The sequence below is a fragment of the Branchiostoma belcheri genome, unplaced genomic scaffold, assembly GCF_001625305.1.
Source record: "Branchiostoma belcheri isolate BF01 breed outbred unplaced genomic scaffold, Haploidv18h27 scaffold37, whole genome shotgun sequence".
In the NCBI taxonomy this organism is placed as follows: Eukaryota; Metazoa; Chordata; class Leptocardii; order Amphioxiformes; family Branchiostomatidae; genus Branchiostoma; species Branchiostoma belcheri.
Genome location: NW_017803987.1, coordinates 451,222 through 474,163, shown reverse-complemented (window position 1 = coordinate 474,163; position 22,942 = coordinate 451,222). Strand labels below are relative to the sequence as shown.

The 22,942-nt window shown below is 39.8% G+C and overlaps 2 protein-coding genes across 3 annotated transcripts; both read right to left on the bottom strand.

Annotated features, from left to right (window-relative positions):
- Positions 1–229: 229 nt before the first annotated feature.
- On the bottom strand, positions 230–7,618 carry LOC109476271 (maternal B9.15 protein-like). Of its 2 annotated transcripts, none has more exons than XM_019777156.1 (4): positions 7,475–7,618; positions 7,000–7,279; positions 5,901–6,133; positions 230–2,204 (listed from the first exon to the last, which is right to left on the bottom strand). In XM_019777156.1, exons 2-4 carry the CDS (start codon positions 7,075–7,077, stop codon positions 2,006–2,008), a joined length of 510 nt encoding a protein of 169 aa, XP_019632715.1. In that variant the 5' UTR covers positions 7,078–7,279; positions 7,475–7,618; the 3' UTR covers positions 230–2,005. The 2 variants fall into 2 exon arrangements, with proteins under 2 accessions (XP_019632715.1, XP_019632716.1); XM_019777157.1 differs by having other exon boundaries at positions 7,556–7,618.
- Positions 7,619–12,395: 4,777 nt separating this feature from the next.
- LOC109476280 (succinate dehydrogenase [ubiquinone] flavoprotein subunit, mitochondrial-like) lies at positions 12,396–22,942 on the bottom strand. The gene is made up of 16 exons (XM_019777167.1): positions 22,831–22,942; positions 22,166–22,267; positions 21,616–21,780; positions 20,638–20,693; positions 20,380–20,467; positions 19,710–19,874; positions 18,843–18,991; positions 18,191–18,315; positions 17,621–17,789; positions 16,749–16,944; positions 15,965–16,165; positions 15,105–15,197; positions 13,969–14,067; positions 13,473–13,616; positions 13,129–13,239; positions 12,396–12,787 (listed from the first exon to the last, which is right to left on the bottom strand). The coding sequence occupies exons 1-16, from the start codon at positions 22,906–22,908 to the stop codon at positions 12,701–12,703; spliced, it is 2,028 nt and encodes a 675-aa protein (XP_019632726.1). The 5' UTR covers positions 22,909–22,942; the 3' UTR covers positions 12,396–12,700.

Genomic DNA, 22,942 nt, shown 5'->3' with positions numbered 1-22,942 from the left:
CATAACGTTGAACTAAGAAGTATTGTTGTTTCAAATGTCGCTGCCAATGATACCTCAATTTACCAAGGACATTACTTGGTTTCAGAAATACTAGTACTTGATGTATGAAAGTTAAGTATGTTTCAGAGAATGATGTCGTAATGCAATATCCTTCTTAATTTATGATGACACTACAAGTAACAAATAACAATAAGACCAAAAGAGGACTACAAGCCGGACAACAGTTACGATAAAAACATTACAAAATTTATTTTGGTCAGAGTTTGCTGCTACCCGTTACATATCAAACACTGGCATCTTTTTTTCACACATATCATGCAGACGTCCCCAAGTGAGGTAGTCGAGCAGAGATATGACCTCCACCATGACCTTCTAGGTGGGGGAGGGGGGCTCTGAAGGCAGCCATATTGGATCAAAGGTCAACAGTATATATACCTATAAAGAGGAATGCTTTTGTTTAAGTACTGTACAATATTTTTATCTGTTAGCAGCACTATTTAAATGCAGAGCATGAAAATACTATAGTGAAAATTACAAAGTCAGACGCATGGTTTTGGAATGGTAGAATAAACAATTGTTTCCTTCCTAAAACTGGCTGTTCAGAGTCCCGTATCCCCCTATTGCCTGGTTAACACAAAGACATTTTACACTAGAGACCAGGTTCAATGGGTAAATAGCTGCACGGTCGGAAAACATTCACAAGACTATGTCTTACCCTATGTCTAACACCTAGTCTTAACAAATCCAAGCAGACTTGAATTCACGTCGTCTATGGTTAACATAACTAGGTAGTACGACACACATAATCAGTTTACAGAATTCAAACATTTTCACACTCCTGATTGGTTAGTGGAGGACCAATCCTGGTGGGTAAATTTTACTGGTCTAGATATGAGGACTTAAACTGTGGATTGAAAAGTTGAAGCAGATATCAACAATCATGAGCCATTTTCTTTGACCAATCAGAAGTATGACAATTGTTCTTTGAACATTACATCAACACAAAAGTATATTTTAATGTTACAATTGTTACAACTCTCTGTATCTACAAACAACACTATAATTTCTGCTAAAATATTGCTGCACAAGAAAAGTCCAACATTCTGTACAAATATCCGACAAAACGTTCCCCCGATTTCGTCTCTGCAACATTCCATATATACAGTTGTTTGCACAGGGTGGGATATGGGGGAAACAACTATACTGGCAAAAATACTTTCTTGGTCCACAAAATGCCCCCAAATCGGGCCATGTATGTACAAATACAAGCCGTTTCTGTTAGCAGAATGGCTCTCTCGATATTGGCTACATATTTGTACAGCGTTGTCAAGATGTTACTGTTACAGTAAAAAACATTCATTTGTACAAAATGCATCTTTCCTCAATGACAGCATTTCTCAAAAATTTGGGCAGAAAATATCGCACTCATCTTAAAAATCTTGGAAAAACAGCATCCACAAATACGTACAGTATTTTACACGATGGTTATAAACTTGAAACATGCAGGAAATATTGACACTATGTTTTTCCTATCTAAATGTACAATATACACAAAACAAGCACAAGAAACCTCATAGAAATTTAATCTTCTTCACAAAATATTGACTATTGTTCCGGAATACTGACAACTTTTAAAAACATTCTCAAAAAGTCATAGTAAAGGTACCCGACCACTTAACAACCATCTGCAATCCATTCCATCTCTCCAACTTGAGTATGCAACAAACCCCTATACACAGCCTCTTCACTGCAAGATCATTTGAAATATTTGGCCACAAAATACCCCACAAAACCTGTACATGTTCTACTAGTTTTCAATTTCCATAGAAAAATACTACAGAAACTGCCTAACTCTAAAAATACTGTCAAAACTACTGAGGCAAGCCGCAGGTCGCTACCTAGCTAGTTTGCTGTGACCGGTTTGTTCTTGTTTACCCAGTGGTACTTGTCGGCAGGCGGTCCTACGCGACCGGTCTTGTGGCCCATCGGAGGAAGAAACCCTGCTTCACGAACATAACGCGGGTTTGTTGTAGATACTGTTGGAGTTGTTGACGATGGGGATAGGTTGAATGGGTGCGGGGTAGTACTGGAAGTCGGGTGAGATTTTGCCATCGCCTGACGAAGGACGTGGGTACTGGATGGTCGGCTGCTTGTTGTCGAATCTCGCGATGGTGTGCACGGTTCTATCGAAGCCATGGCCAAACCTGGACAGGACAGAGAGAGTGGGTGTTTTAGTTTTAAGTCTGGTTTCCAGAGTAACAAAAATCATAGCTAATACAGAGTCTACATTCTGAATGATTCCAACCAAATGTAAAATGTATCTGGCTGGTTCAATCCTCAAACATGGACACTCACTGTCAGGCTATGAAAAAAAATAGTCTCCAGTTCCAATATCTAAGAGTGCACTTCTATCAACTTAACCTTCTCCCTGCTGCTTAACCCTGTAACCAAAACGTGCCAGAAGACTGTACGAAAAGGGTTAAAAGACGACAAGATTGGTGTATAACCCTTCACAAGCCCACCCCTAAATACGACAGCTGTGTTTGTAAACAAAGGCTGACTTCAACCAAACCAACAGCTGTCACCAAGGCTTTTAATCCGTCAGTAACCCCTCCCAGATCAAATTGATAGGTGCAGTAAACAGTGACAACAAAAGCCTGGAGTCTTGAGATCAGGGCAACCCGACACGGCCTTCAGGTCTTTTGTGTACCGAGGAAGCATGGATGATTTCCATCAGGTCATGTATACATGACTTATTTTTATCAACAAGGTTCTTCCTGTACCTCTCCACTGGGATGACTACAGTTTCCTAAATAGAGCAGTGTAGCATTAAAGTAAAGGTTTCTTGTTTTCGGCATAGTGTAGTGTAGCAACTTGTTTTGTTTTTTAGACACTGTAGAAATGTTGTAGAATTAAGTTTCATTTAATTTGCATGCTCTGAAATACGACTAATAGGTTTCAAAGCGAGATTTAACAAAATCTTGCCCAAAGACATGGCAATTATGTTCCCCTATTGTACCAAAGGAAATTGATATGGGAAATGATTACAATTGGATTTTAATACAATAGGAGCTTCGTGATGAAGAGCTGAGATTTTGGTGCCTTGGGGGCCTAGGGAGGCCAGCTGTTGCAAACAATACTTAAATCACCAGTTCAATGAAAAACCCAGGGGTATGCAAAGCCTTTCAGGCACGGTCCCTTGTGCATGACGCTGATAAGTGCACAATAACACAGAATCACAGAGAAGCACTAGGGAGGGCGTCTTGGGGCTTTGTTACGGTCAGCATTTATAAGGGCCAGCTGCAGAACCATTTAGGACCCCACTGCGCAAAATCTGCCATATGGGATATAAACATAAGAAAAGGGGAGGCTTTTCAAAAAGCCTGGGAACCAAAAATTGCTGAAAAGACTAGAATAAGAGGGTAGGGTTCTAGGAAGGCTCTTCTGAGACATAGTCCCATCTCTTTGTTTATACTTAGTTCAGCCAATACAGCAATGGAAACGCTACATAACTGATCTGGGTATACACAATACAGACTGGAACTCTATCACAGAATCATCTGATGCAATGAAGCTCTGGGTTTTGTAAAACAAAATTCCTGAACCATCCTGTTAGTAACTGAGGATTTGGCCATAGCATTGTGTTTATTTTTACTTCAAATTGTATGCATTCTTTTCGCGATATGTCTGTTTCTTGAAAAGCTTCCATGCTTTTGACAAAAAAAGAGCTCCTTCAATGCTTTGTTCAGGAAACTTTTCAAAGAAGTGGAAGAGGTCAAAAAACAACAACAAAACACAGCTCCTCTTGGTGTTTTGCTCGCTGAACTAAACAAAGGTGGACATGCAATATGCATGACCTCTGAGTGGGTCATGCTTTACGCCTCATTGTCCAGATAAGGTCTGCGTATGTCAGCTGTTCTACTGTGTCCATATTGGGTGGATGGCTAGGGTTGAAGTGGTGGGGGGCAGATCTTCAAAAGCCCACATTTGCAGCGCTACTTTTTGCTAAAATGAACACAAATTACCATGCTGTGATGTACATAGAGAATTGTTTCAAAATTAAGCTTGTTTTTATTTTGCTTCTGGCTCTCTTGCCAGCACTGTTTGTGCAAATGAAGATTGGCACCTCGATTGTTGTCCTGATTAGAGAATGTTTTCTTAGGCCGACTGACACTTCTAGTGTTTCACAACACAGACTTTTGTCTCAGAAACAGGTTGTGAAATGTTTCTTTTCTGTAGAGCCAACGAAAGTTAATCGGTCCTCCTTGCTGTAGCCACATACCCAGACGAAACAATAACTTGTTTGTCAGCCTTGTGTATCTGGACCCCCTCAGACCCAACAAAGGATAAAATTAGTTTGCCTTACAAAGAAGGAGTATTGTAGCCAGCATTATTTCTGATCTATGCATGAAGTAAGGGGGTCTTTTAGCAAAACAAAAAACCAAACATAGTTTGAAGAATGGTGAACAAAGAAAAGATAAAGCTAGTTCAGAGTCTTGTTTACTTAGATGGGGGTAAAATCTTTTCCAAACACGGGACCCGAATTTACCATATGCTTACATCATTACATGACAGGATTGCAGTATTGCATGACTATGCTAATATGAATATTCATGAAGTGATTTATTCCATGCAATATCCCTGGGCATTAGGTCATTCTCAATATTCTAGAACATCCCGTGGTAACTCTTTGATTTAAGCCTTTTAATGGGATGACTTCTGAAGCACCCTTGCCACTCGTGTTTCTATCATATTCATAACCTTTTATGGTTTGAAAAGGAAAGACTGATTTCCATAATAGCTCACGACTGTCTGAAAACGTGACCAGGGAAGGTTAGAAATTCTAGTGCTGTTGAAAAAAAGTCAGTTGTATCACATTTTACTTGTTCAAAATTGTGGAGTTAGCTGCAAAATTTCAGGCTCAAGCTCTCTAGAAGCAGTAAGATGTGCTGGTATTCTATTTTATGTTAGGGGACCCGAAAAAAAATTGTACTGTACCTAAATTTCTAGTTGAGGCACATTGAAGCACTTATTTCTACAAAAATTAGGGGTCTGCAACAAAGTCCAGTCTCTACCTGGCTTCAGAAGCAGCTAGAAAGAGTAGAAATTGACCAAACAGACAGATAATCCTGGCATGTTATCTCACTATCTGGCTAGGGATTCTAGACTGTACTGAAGTGTGAACCTAGTAGTAAGTGGAAACGTGACAGGGAATCTGGGCTAGGGTTATGACTACATTATGCAGATGACTCAGACTCGTGTATGGCTCATCCCTGGTCTTATGTCATCATGTGCGCGTTACACGTGGGATCTTAAGAAGAGTAGGGCAAGAGTGCTAATCTGCTGCTTAATGATTTTCTACTCTTCCAAAAATTCTGTTATCATTTTCTACTCTTCCAAAAATTCTGTTATCATTTGATCAAATCACGACTGTTTCTCAAGCTTTATAAAAAAATTCCACACTAGGCACAATAGGAAAGGTAAAGCATATATCAAACTAATAAATGAACAAATAAAAGCACATATTTTCAAAATTGTAAAATCTTAAGATTCAGAAAAAGAGAAAAACACATTTGAGGGAGAGATCTTGATAGGTATGTGTGTGTAGGTGGGGACTCCCCCCATTTTGTTTTGCTTCCTCTTTTGACATGTGACATGTCCAGACATCTACCATTTGGTTCCTCTTTTTTTCCTGTTTACAATACGAGCAGTAGCAAGCCCATGCACATGACTGTTTACGACGTAACATTTTCTGCTTCTGAGATATTTAGACTTGCACAATAAAGTAAACTACAATTTGCAACTTAGATAATCTAGCCAAGACTACAAGTAACAAGAACCATACTGTAGTTTCTACTAAATTCTAGAGGGCACGGTGAGAAAAATAAAGCTGAACATACCTGCACGACACTTCCATAGGGTCTACCCACATGATGATAGAATTCGCCAGCCCCAAGTCCTGATATCTGATTCCGGCTTCGCTAGCTGCCATTTCGAGCACCGTGTCCACTGGTTCGCTCTCCTGAAGTCGTATACACCGGTAGGCCTGGCCCTTTTCCGGACAGTCGGGGTACCAATGGTTCTTGAACCGTTCTACCATGATAGCGGTCAGTTTGTCTGCAAATCTATCAACCTGTAAAAAGAAATGAAGAAAAAGACATATTAGACACCTGGAAAAATTTATGCAAGAAAATTTCGGTTCTCCCAAACTGTTACTTGTACAAGAAATGGAGAAAAAGACATATTAGACTCCTGAAAAAATTATGCAAGAAAAGAAAGAACTTGGCAAGATAATTTCGGTTCTCCCAAATTGTTACTTGTACAAGAAATGAAGAAAAAGACATATTAGACTCCTAAAAAATTATGCAAGAGAAGAAGGGACTTTGCAAGAAAATTTAGAAAATTAACAGCTCTTAGTGAAGTTGATTTCTAGTTTATTTAAGTTAATAAAACACTAAGCTGCAAATCTGTGCCTTTGTTATTGATGTCTGGCTAATTTAGCAGACTGTTTTGTTATGCAAAATGCAAAAACCAAGGGACTAATTATGGTAAAGAGAGAAGCAACAGATTAGCATATCCACAAAAACATTCCAACAGAAGCGGAAAATTTCACATTCCTCTAATCTTGCGATTAGGGATAAAAGAAATCCTAACAGAAATCAAGAAAAGTACGACTTAATGAAGACAAGAAACACTTTTGATGGAAACATATGGACTTTTTTTCTTATCAGCTGCAAAAGCTCACAAGTAAAAATTTCCAACTCCCAAGTACTACTGAAAACTCTCAAAATCGAATAAGAAAACTCCAACTACGTTGAGGATACTATACCAATACACTGTACCACAGAAAATTATAGTTATATTTCCTTTTGAAGAACGAAAAGTGGATGTTTTTGAAGAAAATGAGGGCAATCCTTTGTTGTGAAAATTTTTTGCCCGTACCCCCCAGCCAGGGATGTGCCCAAACAAATCCCCAGCGCAGAAAAATAATTTCCGTACCTGGTCCTTGTTCAAGTTGCCGCTTTTCCTGACCAGTCTGGTCAAGTAGACAACAGCTGCTGCGATTTCGTCCTTCATTGTGCCAGTTTCATGGAAGAAAAGGCGAATTTGGTGGAGTTTCTCGTCTGTTTTGGGGGACGGAATTTTCGTTGACTTTTTGGCGCTGGTTCGACGGGTTCCAAGATGGCGACGGCGTCTCTTCTAGCGTCGGTGAACAAAGGGTCTTGGAGACGACTGTTTCTCGGAGAAATGTCCCTACACTTCGGCTCAAAGATTGCACCTAGAGGAAGACAAACATACATGGGTACTCTCCAGCAAATTTGGTGGAAAAGCTACGGTGGGAAAAGGAAAAAAAGACCCAACAACGGAGCGAACCCAAGTTCGGGCCTTCCGTAAGCGCTCACGTCGAAGCATCGAAACAAAAAAGAAATTCAGGGACAAATTCTGACACTTTGACACCATTTTAGGGTTGTACCTTGCAAATTAGTTGCCAGAAAGGCGGAGGGCTTGGCAAGAGAGAGAAGGAAGTGCTGCGCTCAGTCAACAGGATGCTTACGGGTTCGGGCTTTTTCTGCAGTGAGTCACGAAACAAAAGCGCAGTGCTCTGAGTACTTGTTTTCCCCACATTCTATTTTTGGCGGCCCATACCAACACGTATAGGGGTGTTCAGTATATTTGAGTCAATAACTATCTAAGTATGGCACAGCAATTTGATTTTAAGGTATTGGAATAGGAGTAAGATATAATATTAGTAAGTTATAATCTGGATTAATTCAGTAATATTCCACATAATTATAAAAATGTATGTGGTTTATAAAACTCGTACCCCCTTGGATCAAACCATTTGTGGCAAAGCGACTTACGTCAGCCAATCACGTCACAGCTCGCGTTTCCGAGGGGACAAAACATCTGACGTCACAACTCGGCTTGCCTTCTGGGAAAGTCTCCCAGGGAAACCCGATGTCTTCAAGTCTCTACGCACTCGGTGACATTTCTCCAAGGGTCGGATTTCTCAGACTTGGAAGAAGTGGAAGTAGAAAAAGTCTCTACTGAAGCGCATACCTTTCGTAAAAATGTCCCAGAGAAATTTCAATGGGGACTATGAAAATACTGTATGTTGCGCAATATTGGCAATACTAGACCTACGTGCAAGATTGCATGCATCTTGCATTACCTGGATTACACTTTATTGACTACGTTCCAACATCAAGTACGTGTGGCCCATGTCCAATCTTTGACTTTCTCCACTTGAAAACTTTAGTAGAAAAGATGTCTGTAGGAGTGTTCCAACATCCTGCAAAAGTGAAATGCAATTATTTACTGAAATACAATATTTCCTGTGCCCAAACAGTAGGACTGTGGCCAATGCAAGTTTTCTAAACAACAACTTGACAAGAATATCTAATATAGATTTTTTTTTACATAAGCTTCGGATTTCCGTACGAGCGCCTCTTTCAACAAGCAAATTGTATTTCACTTTTTTGCCGGATGTTGTGCAATACAACACTACCTAAATATTTGCTGGCCAGTTTGCGGAGGCCTTGCAAGCTTGTACCAGAGACATGATGTATAATGTCCTTGCTTGTACCCAGTACTGTTGACTTAGCTTACATGTCACAATGTTGTGTGTTTGACTGTGAGTAGAAGATTTAATTGTCATGTGAGGTGGCTGAGATTTTTGCATTAAGTTATCTTAGTTCATTCAAGGTTTTATAAAAGAAATAATGAGGGATTTTTCTATGACTTGGCTACTATATTTGGGTATGTGCTGTATATGTGACAGATCATGAACCTTAAGAATTATCAACTTAAATAAATAATTGTTTTGCTTGTTTTTATCAATCTCTCATTACAACAACATTCTAACTAAATTTTTTGAAGACTGATTATGATTGTGTCCTAAATCTTTTTTTAGAATTAAGATTGTGGCCTGTTACACATTACGCCCAAAAAAGCAGTTACTCAAGCAACTGGATATGATTTTGGATACGGTCAGACGCTTATTACCTGGATGTCTAACCTTCAACGACGTACCATGCATGTTGTTTACTAATGCATGTTGTTTACTAATCTACTTGTTTACAACCTAGTACATAAGTTACATCAACCCCGAAAATTAACATCTAGCCTCCATAGCATGCCAAAAAACTGGGGGTTTGGGGGTCTTCATGGAGCTTTTATGTGCTATTTTCTGATTGCATATAGACAACATAGCCAGTTGAATTACCCCCATTTTGAAAACTGGGCTAATCAGAAAACAGCCGAAGACCACCAAACCCCCAGTTCTATAAGCCTGGTACGGAGGCTATAAAACAACAGTTGTTGACAACTTTAACTCTGTAGAAGCATTTTATCAGCTTGATCAACAGGTTGCTTCCTTTGTCTACGCAGAGTCGTGTTTGTTGACCAAATCGCCCGAGCGTCATCCCATGTATACTCCACACCCTGTGACGCCACACTTCCCTGGCCTGGAGGCATAACACTGTTGTTTTCCCCCTGTGCACCTGCCTGGTATAATTATGTTCCTCCCCCTTAGGCCATTTCTGTGTCCCTCAAACACCTATTGGCTGGCACTCCTCCAAATAAGCACACCTGGGTGGTTCTTCCCACACTTTTGCCTACGTTAGTGGGAGTGAAAAATCAAAATGGGCAACAAAGGTTTTCCTAGTAAGGGAAGCGGAAATTTGGCATCAATCTTATGGGCTTGTAGACATTTCTTTTGGGGGGGGGGGATTTTAAGCAATCTGTGATAATTGTTGTATCAATTTTATGGGCTTGTAGACATTTTGCTTAGGACATTTTAAGCTATCTGTGATTATTGTTGTACATGTGTATCAATTTTATGGGCTTGTAGACATTTTGCTTAGGACATTTTAAGATATCTGTGATTATTATTGTTGTACACATGTATCAATTTTATGGGCTTGTAGACATTTTGCTTAGGACATTTTAAGATATCTGTGATTGTTGTTGTCTTTGTAACAATTGTTATTGTTTCCAACTAAGTCTGAACTTTGGTTGGAGTGAAAGATCATGAAGAGTGACAAAGGCTTTCCTAGATAGGGAGGCAGAAATCTTGTACACATGTCTTGTAACAATTGTTACTCCGTGAAGGAGGTCAGGACCTCCGGACGGAGTGTTGTAATCGGCTGATTTTTCATGTTCGCAGTCAAAACACTGGGTTCTCTTTGTGTAATCGGCACGCAATTTTATACGCCGTCTGCGGGCATGCCCGTGTTGATGCACGAATGTGTATTTTTGCCGTTGCTGCTTTCGCGGTCAATGTAATATCGCAGACGCACCCCTACAATTACGAGGCGAATTGGAATGGTCCAGAAAAACGCGTTGTTTGGAATAGCAGTGGGGTTCAAAAAAGTTCATGCAGATACGGGGTGGTTTTTATAAGTGGTTCCAGATGTTTTTGCCCATGGTTAAGAGATGCCAAGTTTTTTGGAAGATGTTCGCAGCCAAAACGCATTCTTCCGTACGTCGCATTTCTGTGTAATTTCGCATGTGGTGTTGCATTATGTCCGGGATGATGCACGTCTTTTTATTTTTACCGTAGCTGTTTTGATATTGGAGTAAATGCTTATTTTCGAAACATCCCCATTTCTTTGAAATGGTTTCGTCCGTTTATGCAACTGTTACTGCGCTAATGACGACCAGTCGCGCTGTCCTGATACACCGCGAATGTGCGAGTGTTCCCTGTAGACAGTCCCGGGAGTCATTTTTTGCACATTCCAGGAGCCAAACCAAAATACGTTCATGAACCGAGTCCAAAAAACCGAAACGTGAAAATCGGATGATCGGACCTGATGTACATTTCTCTTTCTATAGATTGTACACACAATACACACATCTTTAGATAATCTGGCCATGGCAGGTTAAAAAAAAGTAACCCTGAATCATACTAGATTAGCGTAAATGCATGTTAATGCGTTCAAAACAAGAAAAAAATTGTTTCCGGGTATTAATCTCTTGAATCACGGCGCTGAATATTGACGCAAAAATATTTCGGGCATCGCGCGCCCTTCCCGCGTCACGTGTAGGCATCTCGCATCTCTGATTGGTTGTTGCGTCTTAAGATGACTGAGCCGACGCGCGTTTAAACAATTTTTCTTTGTTCGATTTATCACACTTCACAGAGAATTGTCGCCAATGGCTACTTCTTTTTGTTGCAATATATAATACTTCACGGAGAATTGTCGCCTATGGCTTCTTGTTATTGTTTCCAACTTAGTCTAAACTTTGGTTGGAGTGAAAGATCATGAAGAGTGACAAAGGCTTTCCTAGATAGGGAGGCAGAAATCTTGTACACATGTCTTGTAACAATTGTTATTGTTTCCAACTTAGTCTAAACTTTGGTTGGAGTGAAAGATCACGAAGAGCAACAAAGGTTTACCTAGAAAGGGAAGCAGAAATCTTGTACACATGTATCAATTTTAGGGGCTTGTAGACATTTTGTTTAGGACATTTTATGCAATCTGTGACTGTTGTTGTGGTCATGCAACAATTGTCTTCAACTATAGTCTACATTTTGTGGGACTGAAAAACAAAATGAGTGATATGCCTTTTCTGAGGCTAGCTAGGGAATGATGTAATCTAAAATGGGGAGGGGGAGACCTTGGACAAATTTATAAGCAATTTGTGATTGTTGTTGTCATGAAAGTTGTTCTCAACAAAGTCTAAACTACATGGGACAAACATGTTGAAACAAGTATCAATAGAACTGCCATCGCAAACACATCATGCATTCTATGCCATAATCATTTCTAATCTTATCTTGAAAGTTCATCTGTGTTGGTAGAAGTTGGTACATGTATTCTACATTTTCAATCAAACCTGACAAACATACAGCTTGTTTCAGTGCACTTTCCTTTCACTGTAATTGAGAACAAGTCTTTATTTTTGGTACTGGTATATATTTTTCAATATTTTTCTCTCTGCAGAACTGATCTTTGCTCACACAGCACAGCAGATCATGCTTATTTATATACTAGACACAGTGAAGCAGTGACAATCCAGAGTGTATAAACTTTAGCTACATGTATGATGAACAAGGTCTACACTGTGAGTTTAAAGTGTACCACATCCCTCTGAAAAACTGTTAACCAAAGCAATTTGCTAATTACAGACAATTAGCACTTAGTTAAACCCTGGTCATCCTTAGTATTCAGAGCATGCAGTGTTCAGTCAGTGTACATGAACACAGGCTACTGTAGTACTGTACGTACAGTAAAAGTACAACATTGCGGTAGTGGAAAAAGTGACAAGAAACAAAGAAAAGGCTTATCAAAGATACAAAGCTACCACCTCCCCTGATCCATTCCCAAAACAATCTGATCTGAAAGTTGGTCACTAAAGCACATTACACCAGTTTTCATACACAGTATCTCGTGGTTAGTGCATGTTTTAACATTTCAATACATTGCAATTGGCAATGTGTGTTGCAGAACAGTTCCCCCCCCCCACCCCACACACACACTCCAGGTTTGTTGTTGTTGCCATCTTGCAAAAGCGTCTGATCCTACATGTACAATCTCAAAGTATCATTCATTTTCAACAAACTAGTTTTACATACATGTATCTTCAACACTTTTTACAATGCCCCTTACTATTGCTAGCATTCATGTTTAAGTATGTGTTAATAATAGCAAAGCAGGTTTTAAATGTCTAATTTTTGAGAAAGAGAAGAAGACTCCTAGTAGGAGCGGATAGCTGGTGGAACATGCTTGCAGTCCTTTTCATTCAATGTCTCATCGATGACTGGTCTATAGGACAGCTCAACCTGAAATAAAGTCAAAGTAAAATACATGTAAATCAAGTCTCTTTGATTGAGTATGTAATATATACTCATTGTTTTTAGTTTATAATGCAGAAAATGCCAATGACAATCTGCAAATGTTTCCTTTTCTAATTTTAAAGAGGCATAGAGTCTAAATTCAGTTTTCACAACTATGGTATTTGAGGTTATATTACTGATACCTGTACACAGATACAAATAAAGACACATATGCACAGACATACCTAGAACACACAAATATCAAACACACAGACCATTTATTAAGTTCCTGTCAAAAGTTTTTGAAATTGTAACAAAGAAAAGTGTCATCTGCAGAAAGAACTCACAGTTTTGCCATCGTCCATTGTACACAGAGTATGTTTTCTCCAGTGGTCAGACATGGGCTTGGGTGTCTGTCCCTCCACAGGTTTGGAGTAGTCATACTCATCAATACGCTCCTGTAAACACAAGGAACATACCGCTCTTCATGTCACAATACAAAACTAGTTCAAAAGCTATGTGCCATCCAAAATTTGTGACCCTAGAATATCCAGATTTAGAATGCATGGAGATTTTCTTGCGCATTATACAGCATTTGGATATCAAAATGCTCACAGAGCAAATTTGAAGGACTGAATCTTTCTACAAAGACCTGTATCATGTCAAAGATTCACTGAAAGATGGTACAGACCTTGAAGTCTTCCCGTGCGTGCGCGCCGCGACTCTCTTTCCTGTTCTCGGCAGAGAACATGGTCTGTGCAGCGTTCAGCATCAGGTTCTGGAGCTCTAGGGTCTCGATCAGGTCCGTGTTCCACACGATACCGCGATCAAACGTCTAAAACAAACAAAACGAGAAAAAAGTTACCAGAAAATTCAAGGAAAGTGAATATCGACAAGTCTCGATCTAGTCTGGTGTTCTCACGAGACTAGGTCATCCTGTGATCAAGATGTACAGTGGACATTGAAAATCACTCATTGATGAATTTCTACTAACTTATTTACAATTCAAGAAAGAACTGTTCTGTAACTTTGATTAATTGGCATTGGGAATATCACAGTGCTGAGACTTTGATTCTTAATTAATTTGTCAACCATTAGTCCTTGCTTCCAGGTTTAGACTTCGGTTTAGACATTAAAGACCTGATAACAGCCATTGCCGAATGATGATGATTGAACTTGTTTCCTACCTTGATGTCGTCCATCTTGTTGACCAGAGCGCTGATTTTGTCACATCCTTCCTTCAGAACATCACCAGTACGGAACACTGCAGCATGGGCCTGCATGGTCTGGGGATGGGAAAAAGAGAACACACTTCTATAGATTATGAAATAAAGACTAAGCTTTAACTTCCAATTCTGTAAACTCAACCCTAGTTCTGTAAACTCAGAGGTCTTGCAACACATTCACATTGAATCTCCGGGACATTCAGTATCTCTAGAAGGGGTTAAAATCCTTGATTCAGAATCAGACTTCTTTGCAAGAGGAGTGAAGGAGGCGGTCTACAAAAGAGCTCACAGACCTACCCTGAACAGAGACGGGGGGCAACACAAGTCATCTGGCAGTCTGGCACGTATGACCCGCTACTACGGTCACATGTCTCTGACGTCACGTTCCAAGAGTAGAAGGGTCCATTCCGTGAACAAGGTTGATGGAGTCAACCGATAATTTGTCCCGTTTCCGTAGTCTAATTTTTGGATCTTTATTTCATAATGACTTGTACCAACACAGATAAACTTTCATACAAAGCACACTTCTAAAGATGTTTGTGTGGCATTGAATGGCTTGAGTGGCTAGGCTTGTAGACACGAGATTGAGAGGTCACAGGTAGTGCTGTGTACCTGTTTGCTGGAAGTAGTTCTGGACTTGTAAAAATGTTTAGGTTCATGTCCAAAAAAACCTGAGCGCTTGGAACTAGTTCTGGAACTACAAAAAAATCATGTCACATTCCCCTTTTTGTTCTAAACCACCTGAAATCTTCAATCCTCAAAAATTTGTGCTGCAGCAGGACAGTTTTGCCCAGATATGCCCTGCAAACAACATATCTTGCCTCGAAACCCTGCAGTGCAGTACTTGCTACAAAATTTTGCGGTAAAGATGCCCCATTTTTCATTGGGAAATATTCACTGAGAAGTCCCTTCTGTATTTTGTATATGCCCTGGGTTTAGTTCCAGACATACAAGACCGGACCTGAACCTAAACCTCTGGACTTGAATCCAGACCTGAACATGGGTTTGGGTACACAGCACTAATCACAAGTTTACTCCTTGACACTCTTGTTTAATTAGACTAAAGAATAGGTAAAACTAATAGATGAGATTCTTACCTTCTGCATCTGTAGTCGGAGGTCGGCTGTTGGGATGCTGCCATTTGCATAACGGACTGCATCAAGGTTTGCTACAGACTCCTCTCCTGCATTCTGAAACAAAGTACAAAACAACTGTGAGTTGTGTGGTACGAGTTTGGAAACAAACAAAATACAGTACAGGTACAGTACAGGCCTAGATTAGGAGCAGGTAGAAATCAGAGATACCTGCACAAACCTGTATACGTAGATGATATTTCCAGCCCTGAACACTACATGAAGGGATACAAAGAAGACCAGATTTTTTCAGTCCACTGGGTAGTCTTTCTATGCAATTTTGTTGCATTGGTAGAAATACTTTTTTTTTTGTATTCTGGAATAGTGGAGAATGTCAAAATTTTGTTTTGCAATATTGAAATACTTTCTGCAAATGTACAATTATAAGTTCGGACCTAAACCCTTAGCATATACAAAATTGCATGGCATATACAAAATTGCATTTTAGTAATTGAGAAATACATGCAAAATTGCAGATGGGTACTTCTAACACTGTGTTGAACATTCTCAGCAAGGACACGTCTTGCCACTTCCACTGAAGCAAATCAGCCTTTCTTCCTCCATACACCACCTCTTAGGAGGAAGTTGCATGCTGAAAGCTTCTTTCCAAGAACAACATCACTTTGGAATAAGCTACCTCGTGACTGTTTCCCTCATGAGTATAACCTTAAACTTTTCAAGTCTAAGGTCAAGAAACATATGTCCTCACTGGCTGTACTGTAACCCAAAATACTTTAAGTGGCTCCCATGAGCCTTGTTTTGTGGTGACCTATGAAGTAAATAAAATAAAAAATATCATCATGTTATCTTTATAACAGACCCACCTTAGGCATATCAGCGATGGTCTCTCCAGGCTTGTTCTCGTCTCTGATGGTGTGAGCGCAGGCACGTCCGAACACCACCAGGTCCAGGAGAGAGTTAGCGCCCAGACGGTTAGCCCCGTGCACGGAGGCGCAGGCCGCTTCTCCGCACGCGTACAGACCCGGCACGATGTAGTCACCCCGCTCCGCATCGTGTTGGACAACCTGGGGAAGTACGCAAGGAGTTAGACCTCCTGTTGTGTTTCCTGTTCAGTCCTAAAAAAATTAGGATCGGTAGGTAGGGATTATCTTTTTTTCTTTCTTTTCTTTTATTAAGCCACGTTGATTTGATTGTATGGATGACATCCGTGTGCGCATGAATTTTTGGCACTTTCCACAAGAAAAAATCATACAAAACAGTTGCAAAATGAGCCAATGTATACCATAGGTTGCAAAAAAAAATATTGGAAAAGGATACCAATGAGGTAGAATGCCAAAATCAACAAAAAGACGAAGATGTAAAGAAATGAATTTGAAGAGTAGATTATCCGTCATACCATACTCTGTGTTATTTGTTCAACCTTCATGACCACGGACTTCATAATGAAAGCAACTTTTTTTTTGGCCAAACTTTTTTTTATTCGCACGCTCGCATCAGTTTTGGGGTTACCAGAGGATGTCACCCATATAACCAAATCAACATGGCCTTAGACTGATTTCTAGTGATACAATTTATGCAATACAGTTTAACAATCTGAGAAACAACAGATTAAATTGGTGTGGCCTAATATCAACACAAAATGCTTACCTGTCCCTTGTAGTTGGTGGGCACCCCTCCCATGTTGTAGTGCACAGTGGGGAGGACAGGGATGGGTTCACGGGTCACATCAACGCCCGCGAAGATCATGGCGGTCTCCGAGATCCCGGGAAGTCGCGCCGCGAGCTGTTCCGGCGGAAGGTGGTGCAGCTGGAGGTAAACATGATCCTTCTCCGGACCACAACCTCTGGATAATAAAATCATAACAAGAAACTTTATTATGTTCACCTTTGCGGAAGGAAAACATATTGCTTTTGCTCTTTTTTCTTCTTGTTCTCTGAACATTAAACTAAAAGGTCAATGACCTGGACTAGCTAGACATCTGTCACCATGGTAATTGGAACTGTAGCAGACACTACATTATGTAGCAGACATTGCATTATGTAGCAGACACTACATTATGTAGCAGACATTGCATTATGTAGCAGACAGTACATTATGTAGCAGACATTGCATTATGTAGCAGACACTACATCATGTAGCAGACATTACATTATGTAGCAGACACTACATTATGTAGCAGACACTACATTATGTAGCAGACATTGCATTATGTAGCAGACATTGCATTATGTAGCAGACAGTACATTATGTAGCAGACATTGCATTATGTAGCAGACACTACATCATGTAGCAGACATTACATTATGTAGCAGACACTACATTATGTAGCAAAGTTGCAGGACTGAGTTAGATGGGCTGGTCACCAATGATATATATCTGTGTATTTGTATGTATTTGAGACGCATTTGCTTTACAACTGTTAACTTTCTAGTTGCAAATTCTTGAATGAGGGCTAATTGCAAGTAACAGGAAAAGTTTTTCATGAAAAAACAAACAAAACAAATAGTAAACAAACAAACCTGCCCTCTCTGATTTCGATGGTCATGGAGCGGGACACCACGTCACGAGAGGCGAGATCCTTGGCGGTGGGAGCGTAGCGTTCCATGAACCGCTCACCCTCGCTGTTGATGAGGTAACCGCCCTCCCCACGACAGCCCTCCGTGATCAGACAACCGGCGCCGTAGATACCTGCACGCGGGAAAAAACATGGCAGCTTTTTAGGAACCCTAGCCTGAGTTAACACGTCGGCAAAACACACTGCACAAAAAAAAACTGATTTTGCACGGTTTTTGTTGGATGTTTGGTTAACGTTGTAACAGGATTTTGTCTGTTGCAGACGATATCTTTTCCTCTTCTTCTCTAAACCAATAAGGTCAATGACCTCAACCTGACGTCTGTCACCATGGTAACTTGTGTTGAGTTACATCATGTTGCAATTTTATAGTAGGAGGGATTTAGACTCCTGTCTGACCATATATATGAATGTGTTTGAGTAAGAATTAACAGAGCAGACCATATGCGAAGGTAAACATTATGCATTTGTTTTGTGAATGTTATTTTTCTTGTTCTACGTCGTGTTTCGTACTGACCTGTTGGGTGGAACTGTACAAACTCCATGTCCTGATTGGCCAGTCCAGCGCGTGTCGTCATGGCGGTTCCGTCTCCCGTGTTCGTGTGCGCCGATGTGCAGCTGAAGTAGGCTCGGCCGTAACCCCTGGTAACAGATACATGAATGAATCTCAAAAACAAAACTGTTTGACTTTTTAACTGTCATGGATTTCAAATGAAAAATTTTGAGATTGACAGCAGGACTGGATATGTATGCTTGGGTTATATTTAATTAGTGCAGTTACTGTGCAGGTATTTCTGATGTCTTCTTTCCAAACGGAAAATAAAGCTACTTGAAACATCTGACAGTTTTCAATATCTATCCAGTTGCTTGAGTAACTGTTTTCTTGTTTAGCCCTAGGAAAAAAATGTTGTGTTTCCTGTTTCCAGACCGACCCTAGAAAAAAAAAAACTTTTTGTCAAACCAATGCATTGGTACGGGGAAAATACTTAAAGCTGCAACAGCAAGGAAGACAAGGTCAGCTTTCTTCCAATGTTTGGGATAAAATATAATAATTTTGATTTGATTTTTCTGCAAATCAGAAAAAAATGAAGTGGGCGAATCCGAGAACCAACTAATTAAATTGTTGTGGCCTTACATGTGTAATAAAGCTGAAATATATAAATAAATACCCGGTAGCGAGGACGGTGTTCTTGGCATGAAAGCGGTGGATGGTTCCGTCCTCCATGTTGATGGCCACCACTCCAATACACTCCCCGTTCTTCATGATCAGGTCCAGCGCAAAATACTCCACAAAATACTCGGTGTCATACCGCAGGGACTAACGGGAGAGAAAGAAACAACTTCAAAACAAGAAACTGGAAAATTTTTTCAAATTATTTACTATTTACTAGGTTATATAAAACATACATATATTGCCAGGGAAAAAAGATTTTTATGTTTACCAAAGGAAAACATATTGTTTTTGCTACGTTTCCTCTTCTTCCATTCCAAACACTGACCTCTGACCTGGTCAATGACCTGATTGGTTGACGTCTCTCACCATGGTAACTGGTGTTGGGTTACATAATGTTGTAATTTTATAGTAGGAGGGATTTGTACTCCTGTCTGACTCTATGTATGAATGTATCTGAGTAAAAATTAACAGAGCAGACTACATTGCTTTGCAAATGTTACCTTTATAGTTTAGTAAAAAATCTACACAATGACTGTGAAAGTGCAAAATACTAGTAGTAGTTACATCTATATACTACTCTCTTCATTGAAAGGGGTTTTCAAGGGGTCTAGAGTTCGTTTTTTCCCAATCATGGAAAATAAAATCATGTACAAACAAAAAACATATATCCAACATTTAGAGTCACCACAAATAAAATACACGAGAAATCACATTGCTAAACTAATATTCTAGAATAAAAATACTATAGAATAAATGTATACTGTCCTTAAGACATAACCTGTTTGGTTAAGATACAGTGTAATGTACACTAACAAAGGTAGGAGTAACAGTGAGTTAGAGAAGGATTAGCGAGGCCCCCTACCTGTCCATACAGGGTGTGCAGGAGGGAGTGTCCCGTGCGGTCAGCGACGCAGCAGCACCTGTGCGCCTGTCCGCCCTTCCCGTAATCGTAGCTCTGTCCGCCGAACGCTCGCTGGTAAATCTTCCCGTCCTCTGTACGGCTGAACGGCATGCCCATGTTCTCCAACTAAAAAACAAACAAACAAACAGAAAAACAAAAACAAGGAAATCAGAGATGGTAGGCTTCACCCCCTTACCCATACTACTTTGTAGCCCTTCCAAACCCACAGACAAAAATATCATCAGTACATTTCATACCAGATGTAGAGCTGAGGATATACTAGTATGGCAATAATGTATTGCGTACATGTATATTTGGAAATGCATTGACTTGTAATACAAAGAGATAAAGTAAAATACCAAAGGTAAACTCAAAGGAATAGGATCCCTCTAAACAACAGTACAGACTCTTCAGTACAGGCAATGGGTGACATTTTATAGGACAGTTGTTTGACATTGCTTTCGGAAAAAACATATTTTGTAATGAATCTACATGTAAGATTCTTATTTTGTAGCTATACATTGAGCTATTGTTTTATCTATTGTATAGTACACTATAATTCAGCCTTTGGGCTATGATGTTTTTAAGTGTAAGCAAACAATTCAATTTTAATTTTTGTGAAAATTTTTACCTCAATGACAGCCTGTGGTGCCTCCTCTGTCATGTAGTGGATGGCATCCTGGTCTCCTAACCAATCAGAGCCTTTTACTGTGTCATACCTGGGTAGTAAGAATAAACAAATAAGAAAAGAACAAAAAACATTTTTCCAATGTCTTTTACATGAGTACTACATGCTTTGCCTAAAACACTTTACTGGTAATAGTAATACAGTGCATTAATACATGTTTTTGTGCAATATTATTTGTAGAAAAATATTATTTCAACTCACATGTGCCATCTCCAGTTGTCTGGTTCCATGTTCCCCAAAGCAGCATTGATACCACCCTGTTAATAATGGAACAGTCAACACATCAGCAACTGGAATCTTTATTGTGATCATTGAGATGCAATTAACTATTCCTTAAGTGTAAAAAATGGTGTTCCCTGGTGTTTTATTTGGTTACAGGTACCTGTATAGTCAATATAACTGACCTACGGCACAACACACCAGCTTCACAGGCATTTGGCGCGGCGGCAGCTGGCTACATTACACCGATCGACTTGTTACACCTAACCCTTGAACTTCTAACTCTAAAAATTGTTCAAAGCTATCTAAAGATAATGCCCCTACTGACAGTGAGTTCCACTCTGCGATAGTTCTAGGAAAGAACAAGTTTTTGAACACCTCAATCCTTGGTTGGTAACTCTGGTACTTGAAGGCATGACTATTTCTTGTTCTTTTCTGACCTGATATTAGGTACTAGGTAGTTGGTTTTTAGCATACGATACATGTACTAAGAAAGTTGTCTCTAGTCTTTGAACTAAGGCTACAGCAAGTAATTTTTATGGATGACATCAGCACGCGCTTTAATTTTCGCCTGATTTTGGAAAAAAAAGAACAAGAAATTCTGTTGCATGCTGACAGTGGTCAACATGCCGAAAATGGGCAAAGATGTCTGTTGCCATGTCGGAATGTGGATGGCAGATAACTATGGAGACAGGAAAAGGCTTTGATTTAATGTTTTATTTCTTACTTTGATGCAGTGATATGTGATGTTGGCTGTGCATATGTTATGTTCCCACTGAATGAAAACCATTTGTACAATGATTGAGTCAAAATTTTAAAATGTAGGAACCTTGTTTTTTTCGACCCGCCTTGTTTTCTTTCACCCGCTCGCATTAGATTTGGAGTCTGCGGAGGATGTTATCCATAAAATTTACTTGCAGTGGCCTAAGGAAATCTTACAGCCTAAAGAACCCTGCTTACCTGTGCGGCCACAGTGTGAGATCTAGTGGGGAACAGTTTGGTGATGCAGGCCGTTTTGAAGCCTTCCGACGCCAGACCGAACGCTGCTCGTAGACCCGCCCCGCCCGCTCCGACCACCACCGCGTCATACGTGTGGTCCACCACAGGGTAGTTCTTTGTCCCCGCCTGTGGAAATAATGGAACATTCCAAACTCTCACTCAAAAATGGTAAACATGCACAGTTTGCTACACAGAAATTTGAAGTGATACTATAGGCATATTTGTACGTCATTTACCAACAAAATGAAAATGAATAGCACAATAACAGCTTATTAAACACAACACAAATAGTTTACTGTTAAAAATAACAATAACTCAGGAATAGACTGGGCTACTAGTACATACAAAAACATTAAAATTCTTGTTTTAGGATTATGATTTTTTAGTTCAAGGCTAAAAAAAAAGGTAACAAAAGAACAGCTCATAACATAAGAAGACAAGTACATTTTGTCAAACTTTTTTTATCCATGAAAAAGTTAAGGAAAAAAAGGACTATGAATATATTTCGTACATCTCCCTGTGACACTCGTGCATCGCTGCGTCTCCCCTCTATGGTGAAGTGGAACGATCTGGATGCGGCCAATGGCTTGACTCCATGACTCAGTCCTGATGTCTGCAGAAATGACATTAATATGATAATATTATCTATGTTTTGCAGAAATTATGCATGTAACTTACGTATTTCAAGAAAGTAGAAAGCACAACAGCATAATAGAATGTTATTTTTATGCTAAGCACTGCAATAAAAGAACGGATATCTAAGAACTAGAGGGACATGTCATCATACATAAATTATATCTTATACAAGTGTCTTGTTTCTAGGCCTGTGACCTTCATCGGGCCAACCTACAACAGCATGCAGATACTAGAAATACCCTGTACAGCAAAAATCACAACAACACGGCATAAATCTAACACTTATGATGTTGCAAATAAGTTCAAATCAAGATAGAAATCTGTTAGTAGGTCATCTAAACAAACTTCTAATTTTTTTTCGACGTCGTAGTTTCATGTTATGCAAGGTGGGTAAACCAAAATAGCTCTCGTGTTTCGACTTAAAAATGCGATATTTCAGCACAGAAACACGGAATATCAGCAAAATTTTGAGCACACAGCTCTACAACACTGTCTAGTATACGTGGAGTAAAATTAAACTGAATGTTTTTGTTGTTTTACCTGATTATTGGCCAAAATCCTGCCGGCCAAAGCGCCCAACCTGAGAGCAGCCGCCATCTTAGATCCGTGATGGAGCATGCGCAGTAGCCGGGGAGACGAAACTTGTGTAATT

What these genes read in the sequence shown, in the direction of transcription:
- LOC109476271 (XM_019777156.1), bottom strand. Translation starts at nt 7,077, where the DNA reads ATGAAGGACGAAATCGCAGCAGCTGTTGTCTACTTGACCAGACTGGTC. An exon ending in GCAACTTGAACAAGGACCAG is followed by an intron (nt 6,134 to 6,999) that starts GTACGGAAATTA and finishes TTCTTTTTACAG; the next exon opens with GTTGATAGATTTGCAGACAA. An exon ending in CCTATGGAAGTGTCGTGCAG is followed by an intron (nt 2,205 to 5,900) that starts GTATGTTCAGCT and finishes TGTCCTGTCCAG; the next exon opens with GTTTGGCCATGGCTTCGATA.
- LOC109476280 (XM_019777167.1), bottom strand. Translation starts at nt 22,908, where the DNA reads ATGCTCCATCACGGATCTAAGATGGCGGCTGCTCTCAGGTTGGGCGCT. An exon ending in GACAACTGGAGATGGCACAT is followed by an intron (nt 20,468 to 20,637) that starts GTGAGTTGAAAT and finishes CTTACTACCCAG; the next exon opens with GTATGACACAGTAAAAGGCT. An exon ending in ATCGAAATCAGAGAGGGCAG is followed by an intron (nt 16,945 to 17,620) that starts GTTTGTTTGTTT and finishes TTTATTATCCAG; the next exon opens with AGGTTGTGGTCCGGAGAAGG.